This window comes from Molossus molossus, unplaced genomic scaffold (genome assembly GCF_014108415.1).
Source record: "Molossus molossus isolate mMolMol1 unplaced genomic scaffold, mMolMol1.p scaffold_m16_p_6, whole genome shotgun sequence".
Taxonomy (NCBI): domain Eukaryota; kingdom Metazoa; phylum Chordata; class Mammalia; order Chiroptera; family Molossidae; genus Molossus; species Molossus molossus.
Window position 1 is genome coordinate 5,943,999 of NW_023425399.1, and position 10,647 is coordinate 5,954,645.

General features: G+C 47.2%; 1 protein-coding gene across 1 annotated transcript in view; it reads left to right on the forward strand.

Annotated features, from left to right (window-relative positions):
• The window catches only part of BCAS1 (brain enriched myelin associated protein 1), a 68,792-nt gene extending 60,000 nt beyond the window's left edge, over positions 1 to 8,792 (forward strand). The window contains exons 12-13 of the mRNA XM_036245287.1: positions 2,921 to 3,184; positions 8,574 to 8,792. Coding sequence (XP_036101180.1) covers positions 2,921 to 3,184; positions 8,574 to 8,648 — 339 coding nt within the window. The 3' untranslated portion in view covers positions 8,649 to 8,792. The remainder of the gene's footprint in view (positions 1 to 2,920; positions 3,185 to 8,573) is intronic.
• Positions 8,793 to 10,647: the final 1,855 nt, after the last annotated feature.

Here is a 10,647-nt window from a genome sequence, read left to right on the forward strand (position 1 = left end):
GCCAGTGCAATCCTCAACCATGCCAACCCTTTTAAAAAGCATAGGCTAAGTGCCTACTGTCTATCAGGCCCTGAATTGGGCTTTGCAGATACAAGCATGAACAAGCCATAGTTCCCCAGCTGCCCCTTTATTGCAAAGCTCTTCTCCACATGGAAAATTCCTTCCTGTCCTTTCGGTCTTGGCCTAAATGTCACAGGGGACTTGATTCAACAGTATTTCCCGAGTGCCTCATCTGCACCCTGCACTAGGGTCCACGTGGTCTCTCAGGATCCCCTCTGGCGATGTTGAACCAGGATGACCAATTTCCCCGGGACTTTCCTGGTTTTGAACCTGAAAGTTCCATGTCCTATAACCTCCTCACTCCCAGGCAAGCCAAGATGATTGGCCCCTTTATGTTTGACCTTTCACATGGGCCTGGCTTGGTGTCAAACAGGCTCCCCTTGCCGGCTAGTTTAGTCCTCCCCACACAGTGGCGTCATGATGACTTTAATTACCCCCACACAGACGAGGAAGCTGAGAGATGGAACCATTCATTCCAGGCCACACAGCAAGGGTGTGATGGCACTTGAACCAGGTCCCTTTGACTTCAGACACTAAGCCCTTGGCTAGTCACTGTGTCTTAAATTCTTGCACACAGCAAAAACAGTTCATGAGCTGTTTGAATGGGGTCACAGGTTTCTGGCCTTGCTGGAGGCAGTGTGGTAGGAGTCCCTAGCTCACTGGAAGGCAGGTATCTGCTCGGGGCTCTCTGTTGTACTCAGACTTCTGTTTCTTAACATTTGCCACAACCGAGGCAGCTCGGATCCGGCAGGAATGTTGAAGATGGGTGGCTGCAGAACAGCTTCTCGGGTGCACTGGATGTCTGACGCTGCTTTCTTGAGAGATTCTGCCCTCCAGGGGGATGCAGAGACCCCCAGATGGAATCTCCCCTGTCTTCTCACTTCTTTCCAAGGGGTATGCTTCGTCCACGGGGGTCAGTGACAGCTCTCTGGTTGCTGCCTCCTCAACCCAACTGCCTTTGTCATAGACTCTCTGGACCTGGGGACAGTACATGACTTTATGAGTCAGAGATTGCAAACATCTATCTGGTAGGTCAAATGTGGCCCACACAGGTACTGGTGCTGTGGTGGTTAGCTGTGAACAGGGCTTTCAAACATGAGAATCCAATATTTCAAAACAGACATATTTCACCATTAAAAATTCAATTTTAAGTTTCTATTGAAAAACCAGATCTGACAATGCTGGGCTGTAACCCTGCATAGCATCTCTCAGCTGGGTCTGAGTAGCTATTTGGACAGGGCATGTGACATTCAGTCCTCCACAGTTCCCCCTGCTCCAGGTTAGCTCCCTATCACAGACAGCATTGCTGGAACTGGTGTTTTTCTTTTTCTTTTTTCTTTTTTTTTTTCTTTTTTGATTTTAGAGAGGAAGGGAGAGGGAGAGAGAGAGAGAATCATCGATGAGAGAACATTGATTGGCTGCCTCCTGCATGCCCCCCACTGGGGATCGAGCCCACAACCTGGGCATGTGCCCTGACTGGGAATCCAACCAGCGACCTCTTGGTGCATGGGTCGACACTTAACCAGTAAGCCACACCAGCCAGACTGGTGTTTTTCTTTTCACACTAGAGAAAAACAGAGTGTCCAAAAAAAAATGTATACAGAGTGTCTATAGATTCTGTTACATTTTGAAAATGAAGTGTATTTTAATAAACACTAGTTTTATAATTATTCAAAGTTGTGGGAACATTTTGGGGGAACAACCTCATTTCCTTGGCCCTATGTTGGTTCCACAACTGGGGGAATAAGGTCTCCATAAAATTTTTCTTCCCTGTAGCCTCGGTCATGGCTTATGTGATCTATCTGGCACCCATAGGCCTTTCAGCCCAAGTAAACTGTGGGGAAAAGGCTTTTACTTCCTAGTAGATTTTTTTTTGTTATCTGTAATTTACCCAGCATTTTCTAGAATTTTGGATTTTACAGCCTCATCCCTTTAAATTGTAGAAACCAAGTAGGATTGTAAACACTTCATTTTAGCCTGAAAGGATGTAAGTTCAAAAATAGAAATAAAACAATCATCTTCATCACTGTTTTATGAAGCAAGGGGACAATTTCAGAAATCAAGATAGACATACAGAAAAGAAAAGGTATCCCCCAAAAAGAGTTGCATGCAGTTACAAGTGCAGAAACTCTCTCAAAATTGGTGTAAGCATGGGAGGCCTTCAGGAACAGCTAGATCCAGGAGCACACACAATGCCATCAGCATGTGAGCACACACACTCTCTCTCTCTCCATCTCTCAGCTCTTTTTCTCTCTCTTCATTTCTCAGCTCTCTCTCTCTCTCTCTCTTTCTCTCTCATCTCTCAGCTTTCCTCTCTGTTAGATAACTTTTCTAGCAGATTTTTCTAGGAAATGGTGGTGATTCTGGAAGCTCTAGATTTTTATCTTTAAGCCCAACAGAAAGGAGCAGGTCGGTCTCTCTCTCTTGTTTTAGCAAAGCTCTGAGATTAGCTCTGTTTTTGTGTTTGGCCATCTGAACCAATCACAGCAGCCCAATCACATGCGGTGTTCTGAGTCACGTGCCCTTATCCAGCAGGGTAATTAGTTTAGCTAAACCCCAAGGAATAGACGAGAGAGAAGAGTGGTTCCCCAAGGAAAACCCAGGTTCTACCAGAAGGAAGAAGAATGCTGGCTGGGAAAGCATGAGATTCATGAATTATTCGATGAATAAATAAATGTTCCCTACCATGACCTCGTACCATAATAAGTATTAGCACATTTTTCTTTTTCTTTTTCCTTCATTTCACCCAGGACCCGTGAAAACATAGATACCACCCAACCCTTGAACATCTCTGTTTTAACATGTTTATTGAGAGTTGCTTTGCAGCCGCTGAGATGCATTCTGTCTGAACTCGCTGTAGACACCGGACCCCGCGGAGAAGGCCAGCACGCCGCGCGAGCCAGCAGGAGCAAGCCACAGGGGCAAGGAGGGCTCCTCAAAGGACAGGAAGGCCACGGCCGAGGTCAACAAGCCGCGGAGCGACAAGCAGGAAGCCAAAGAGCCCGCCCCGTGCCCGTGTGCAGAGCCCGCTGCGGGGCAGGCCGGAGCACCACAGAACGGGGACAGGCCCCACAAGAGACCCGCGAAGCGGCGGCAGTCCCTCGGGGGCTTCTTCAAGGGCCTGGTAGGTGGATCTTTCAGCCTTTCTTTCTGGGCTCTCGGGCCAGGGGTGTGCTTCCCGCCTCCAGAGGGGACCGGTCGGGTAGAGGCTGGCCGGACGTTTGTCAAACAGTATTGAGCACTGCTGTGTGCCAGGCGCCGGGCGGGCACGGGGGCAGGGTGGACACAGGCCTTGCTGTCGGGGCAGGATGGGTGGGGCAGGGGTGCTGAGTCTGGGAACAGCTAGGAGGCGGAAGGCAGGCGTCCAAGGAGAGCCTGCGGGTGAGGACGGTGGCCTGGCCTTGGGTCTGAGGGCAGCGTCAGGGAGGGCTTTTCAGAGGAAACGTGGGATCTCAAATTAGCCTGTGGATGGAGAGGACAAGGGGAGGTCTGAAGGCAGAAGGAAGGTGTGCTAGGGAGGCAGCAGAGAACTGAAGTCAGTGTGGCTGGAAGAGAGGACGCGAGGATGGGAGATGGCAGGGACAGGGAAGAGCCAGACGCATCGATGTCTCTCTGTGGCCAAAGGGAGTCTTGAAGAATTTAAACCAGGGAAATTACTTTAAGCCTGACCCCGGACAGGGTGCACAGAGGTGACTAGTGCTTAGCTCCTTCCTTCCAGGGAAGCCCAGTCAGGGGTGAGTGGAGGCCAGACATTAAATAATTAGTCAACCTGTTCTGTTCTTTGTTTCTATTTGGTTCTTTGATTCCTTCCCTAGACTATTGGCTATGGGAAGACAATGACCATAACTGTCATGGGCAAATGTGCTACCTCCCCAGTGTGGTGGCTAATACATAATAGACGCTTCATAAATGTTTGCTGGAAGGATGGATGCATGGGTAGATGGATAGAAGACTGGATGGATGGATGGATGGATGGATGCATGCATGGATGGATACATGGATGGATGCATGGACAGCTAGATAGGGGTACTAGGAAATATTTCATTGTATTTGAGAATGTAAATCCTGGCAAACGAGGAGTGTCTGAAGGATCATTACTCAGATGACAAGATAATCTAGCATAAACTAGAAAAAGAAACAAGTAAAATCAGACCTAGGATGCAGGGAAAAGTGGGTTGAGCCAGGAGGGCAAGGCAAGGAAATAACACTGACACCAGTCATAAGGCCATGAACTGGGGTTAACCTTCATGCTGTAATAAAGATGGGCATTTACGTGAAGCCCACCACCCTCCACCTACCTCGTCATTCATCCTTATTCCATCCTGTGAGTATCTGTATGTAGTGGTGGCCTCTAACAGGTGGAAGGAGGTGAGGGCAATGCTCCCCCGGCCCAGGTTTGGTCTTCAGAACAGCATCTCTGGAGATCCTATTGGAAATGAGGAATCTCAGACCCCACTGTAAAGTTGTCTGACTGATGTCATCACATTCCTATCCAGTCTCTGTGTCCTCGAGTATGTGTGTAGAACCTCAGTCTGAGACAGTGTTAACAGTCACAATGTGAAGCCATTTGAGGATATACTCCACGAGAAACCCTCGCATAGAGCTGAGTCCCCAGCGCCTTAGGGGAAGGCCCTCCTCCAATTTCAAGGAGGTGATGAAGAAGGGAGAGTGACCATCAAAAGGGGAAGATGGATAAAGACTGATCACGCCCTGGCTAGTTTGGGTCAGCAGTTAGAGCATCATCCTGTGAATCAAAGAGTCGGGTTCGATTCCAGTCAAGGGCACGTACCTTGGTTGGGTTCGTTCTCGGCCCCAACTAGGATTATGTGGGAGGCAACCAATCAATGTGTCTCTCTCACATCGATGTTTTTCTCCCTCTCTGTCTCTCATTCCCCCACCCCACCCCCCACTCTATCTGAAGATAAAGAAAAAAAACCTTTGGGTGAGTATTTTAAAAAAAAAAGACTGATCATCTTTTAGGTAGTTTTGTTGGAGTGTTTGCCTCCACGCTCAGCTCTAGCTCCTTGCAGAATACGAACCCTAATCAGACTTGTCTCAGTAATTTCCAAACCTACTGTGGATTTTATTTGCCCAGAGTTCTGGTCGAATCATGACCTGCCAAGCTGCAGCACACCTGGTGGTGTGTAGTGTGGGGAGGGTTGTATTCCAGAAAGGTCCGGAGCTCATAGCCCCAGCGTCTCTTTCTTGGTGGTTCTTGGTTTCTTTTGCCAGAGGCCCATAAGGTTTTCTCTGCATGTCTCCTTACCTATGAAATCCTGGATCTAACGGGATGGGTCTAACCAGTGGTTCCAAACCAGGGGTGATTTTCTACACAGGGGACATTTGGCAGTGTCCAGAGACAACTTTGATGATCACGACTGAGTGTAGGTACTCTTGGGACATTGTGGGTAGGGACCAAGGATGTTGCTAAATGTCCTACGAGGTACATGAGAGTCCCTTTCAAAGAAGAGATATCAATAAAGTCAAGGCTGGACCAGGGGTTTGCAAATGCAACCTGTGGGCCAAGTCGGCCCAACACTTGCTTTTATAAATAAAGTTTTATTGGGACACGACCAGGTACATTCATTTACATATTGTCTGTGGCAACTTACTAAAACAGCAGCCTAGCCCTGGCTGATTTTGCTCAGTGGTTAGAGTGTCAGCCTGTGGACCAAAGAGTCGGAGGTTCGATTCTGCTCAAGGGCACATACCTCAGTTGCAGTTCAGTGTTCAGCCCTGGTCAGGGTCGTGTGGGGAGCAACCAATTGATGTGTCTCTCTCACATCGATGTTTCTCTCTCTCTCTGTCTCTCTCTCTTTCCCCCTCCAATTCTGTCTGAAAATAAATGGAAAAAATATCCTCAGGTAAGAGGAAAAAAAAAACAACAGTAGCCTGAGTCCAGGCCCTAGAAACCAATGAGCATGTTGCTGGATTTTCAACCAGCTCTGCCACATAGTGGCGATGTGACCTTGGACAAGTCACCTTTCTAAATTCAGGTACCCTATCAGTGGGCTAAAAATGCTGATGTCACAGGGTCAGCCTGAAGAGGAAATGAGATGGTGTGGCGTGTCCTTAGCACAAACTGGCTCGTTGTGATTGGTCAGGAAGGGATAAGTGCTTCGTGCGTATCATTTAGTCAGCCCATTGCCAGGTCATAGAGGTGCAGGGATGAGTAAGATGCTCGTTGTTTGAGGAGCTGGCCATCTAATCCCAGCGTCAGGTATTTACAATGCAATGCAAACCAGGTGGGTGAAAATCGCCTCGAATCGGGAACTAGCTCAGGGTTCAGGCACATGGGAGACAGAAGCCGGGGCCACCACACTAGCGGAGATCTCACTGTAGTGACTTACACTCGCTGAGCTTCCTCCTTGGCTGAGTGAGTGACATCAGTCAACCTCGTAGGGTGCTGTGAGGACAGGTGTGATCACTGCCCTAAGACCCGCCACTCCGACTAGTGATGCAACAGGCTCACGGGGCAAAGGATGCAGCAGAGCTCACAAAACTGGGGAGGGATGAGACAGTCCTCAAACCCAGCTGTGGCTGCACCTGAGCCCAGGCTTTCACTGTACCATGTTGTACTGGTCAAGACTAACAGCATATCACATGTAGTAGGTGCTCGGGACACAAGCACACTGTGCTATGTGCCATCCTATCCTACCGAGATGTCTACTCTGCTGAACTACACATGACATGGTAGTATGGGTACATGCTGGACTGTACGCCCTTCACCACAGTGATTCTGCTACCCTACCCACACTGCATATTACATGCACTCTACAGGGCTGGGCAGAAGTAGGTTTACAGTTGTGAGTACGCCAAACACAGAATTGATCCTTTTTTTTTTATGTTTTTATTTTTTTAGAGAGAGAGATAGAAACATGGATGTGAGAAACATTGATCGGCTGCCTCCTGCACGCCCCCTACTGGGGATCAGGCCCGTGACCCGGGCACGTGCCCTGACCGGAAATCGCACTGGGACCTCTCAGTCCCTGGGACAACGTTCAATCCACTGAGTCACACCGGCTGGGACAGAACTTATTCTTGTATTACTATTCATTAACTCTTGTATTTTCCATAAAACAACTGTAAACCTACTTCTGCCCATCCCTATACATACTAGACTATACTACACCATGCTACCCTGTATATAGTATCTATGCTGTGTAATATATACTATGGTGTACTACACTGGACTATATCTACTCTATACTGTGCTATATTACCATGCTGGATTTCTATATATGTGCATATAACATACTATTCGATATACACAATCCTGTAGTATACTATCATATGCTACATTATACTACACGGCACTATCTATATGTACCAGTATACTACTCTGTACTATATGTACTTCACTGTATGTGCTATCTGCACTATATACATGCTTTACTGTATGTATATACCACCCCATAGTATACTCTACTACTCTACACCATATTTACTGTGCTGTAAAATGGGGCCAACAATAATAGTACCCCTGAAACAGGCAGCAAGCTGGGTAAACCTCACATCCATTATGCAGCATGAAGAAGCTAGACTCGAAAGCTCTATACTCCGTGATTCCATTGCTATGGCACCCTGAAAGAGGCAGAAGTCCTTGCCAGCATCTGGGGCTTGGGGGAGGGGTTGCCTCCAAAGGCATCTAGGGGGGTTTTGGAAGGAACCGAACTGCTCCGTGTTTTGATTGTGGTGGTAGCTCCATGACTATTTGTGTTGGTCAAAGATCACAGAAATGCACACACGAAAGAGGGTGAATTTTATTGTAGGTAAATTATACTTGATGGAAAAGGTTAAATAATAATGACGACAGTAATAATAGTGCTTGACTCACAGAGTTTATCCAACCACATTCAGTTCATACTGACTGTGTGCCAGACACGTGCTGCGCACCGAGGGCACAGCAGACAGAGCGTCATTTCACAGGGGGTGTGTTTTGTAAGAAAAGGAAACGGGCAGTGTGGCTAGGGAGCGATTGGAGAGGCTACGGATGTGAGCTGTAACCGGAGGGTTTTCTACGCCCGGAGCTCTTCCTGGTGCAAGTCACTCACTATCTTAGAACAGTCCTCTGAGAGGAGTCGTATCACCCTCCTTCTAAAGATGAAGAAACTGGTCCTGGCCAGGTAGCTCAGTTGGTTGGAGCATTGTCCCAATATGCCAAGGTTGTGGGTTCGATCCCTACTCAAGGCACAAACAGGAATCAACCGATGAATGCATAAATAAGTGGAACGACAAATTGAGGCTTCTCGCTCTCTAGAAAAAAAAAGAAACCTCCTGAAGCACAATGAGTTATTTGTCCAAGACATCACAGAGCTAGAAAGGAATGTAACTGGGCATTGAACTTGGGCATCTGATGGGAGACTATTATCCACCACTGGCAAGGAAGGTGTATTTATTGAGCACAGCACTTGGCACAGAGCACAGCACTTGGCACTGCTGAATAAATGGCAGTTGTTGCTATTTATATTACTGATCTTCACTAGGAAATACTTCTTTATATTTTTCTCCAGGGACCAAAGCGGATGTTGGATGCTCAAGTGCAGACAGACCCCGTAGCCATTGGCCCAGTTGGCAAATCCAAGTAAACAAATCGCCACAGTTTCCACCAAGTCCTCCTGCCACCAAGATGCTTCCTCCCTGTCCGTCTCCTCCCCAAAGCCACTCCATGTATATATATATTTTTTCTTCTGATGGCCATCAATGAAATTCTGCCTACAAACCAAGCCTGAGCTGTTATATGTTGAGATGTATTATTTATGTCTCTGGTTTGATCTTTCCTGGTACATAACTATAAGGATGGTTTAGCAGGTGAACGAGGCAGGTCAGAAGAGCCGGTGGTGGGGTGGAGGAATGCATTCTGATTAAGTTCTGGAAAAGGGCACCAGCACGTAAATTGCAGGAAAGAAATGGCTGCCCTAAGCTTTGTGGTAAACACAGGCTCATCTGGGGGGAGATGAGAATTCGTTCAAGTTCATGTTTCAAGGAGGGAGGACATAGGCTCTGTACTGGGAGGTTGCCAATTTCCTGGAACAGAATGTGTGGGGAAGGAAAAAGAATGAATACGAGCTGTTTTTCAAATAGGGTCCTTGAAAGTTATTGATGAGAGGGGCAAATTGACTGGAGAGGGCTTGAAATGATTTGGGTAAACAATTGCGTTTTTTGAGGCTCAGTGACAAGGGCGAGACGATTACAACTTTTAAACACACACACACACACACCAAAACAAATAAATGCAAGTTTATTTTGCAACACAAGGGGGCGCTTGGGGCTCCATTTTAATCCTGCGTCCTGTGTCCCTAACAGAGATGTGGTGTTCGAGATCTTATATTATTAATGTTTCTCAGACAGCTGAGGGGCTTGCTGCATCTGTTCTGTCTGGAGCTTATCTCAAGTCTGTCTGTAATTTCCTAATGTTCTCGGGATGTGCTCTGATAAAACCCTCCCCATAACCCCAGTTAATAAAAATTCACAGAAGAGTATTCAAATACCTGAGTTTTCTTTAATACTTGTACAGAGAAGTAAATAGGACCATGAGTCTATTAAAATGTAATTCAAAAGTAGCATATGAATGACTGATATCATGTACTGTATCTTTCTTTCTCTGATTTAATAAAAAAAATACATTGACATCTAAAGCATCTTTTAATTTTCCACTTTTAAAGCAGGTCTCTCATATCCTGTGTCTGAGATGCCTTTATCTTCCCCAGTTTAAAAAAAAAATTATGCTCTTGCCTCCTCTCCCAGATCCCCCTAGATTTCCTTGTCTGTGGGGGCACACCGGGGTACACCGTGTGCACGTGTACATTTGCATACACACACGCACCTAGATAAAAGCACTGTCTTGGGCCAGGCTGGCTAGACCAGAGCCTGAGACAGGGATTCATTCCCATGCATGTGAAATACCAGGGAGGCCTCCCAGCTGAAAGGAAGAGAACAGGGCTGGGAAGGAGCTGAGCAGAGGGCTCAGCTGGAGTTGAGTTGCACTATCCCCAGGGGGCGCTGCAGCAGGAACCGCACCACACAGCTGGTGCTACCCTGAGCCAAGGGGCGCCTCTGAATCCTTGTCGGTGAGTCATGGGCCACCCTGCGAGGTGGTGCTACTTCCATTGCACTGAGAAGCTGGGATCCCTTAGCAGCTAAGACAGGGACCAGTACAAATACATACATATACATTCACATGCATACATATAAGCATAGATGCACGTGTTCATACATATAAACATACACCACATATAAATAAATGTGCACACATATAAACATAAATGCACACAGGAATAAATAGGTGCACACATTCATAGTCACACACATACAAATGGATGCATATAACAGATCCACCCACACACGGGCGCATACAAATCCATCACAGGTGTGATCCATCACACGTGACGGGAAATAATTGAATCTCTTCTCCCAAGTCTGCACCGCAAAACCATGGCTTTGGCTAAGAGGCATGTGGAAAATGTATTTGGGAGAAGAAACATGAAAACGGTCTCTCTAAAACACCAGATTAGGGGGCCCTTTGCTGCCGGGGCCTGCTGGATGCTAGGTTTCCCATAAAGACCAGAGGTGTTGCCCTTGCCGCTG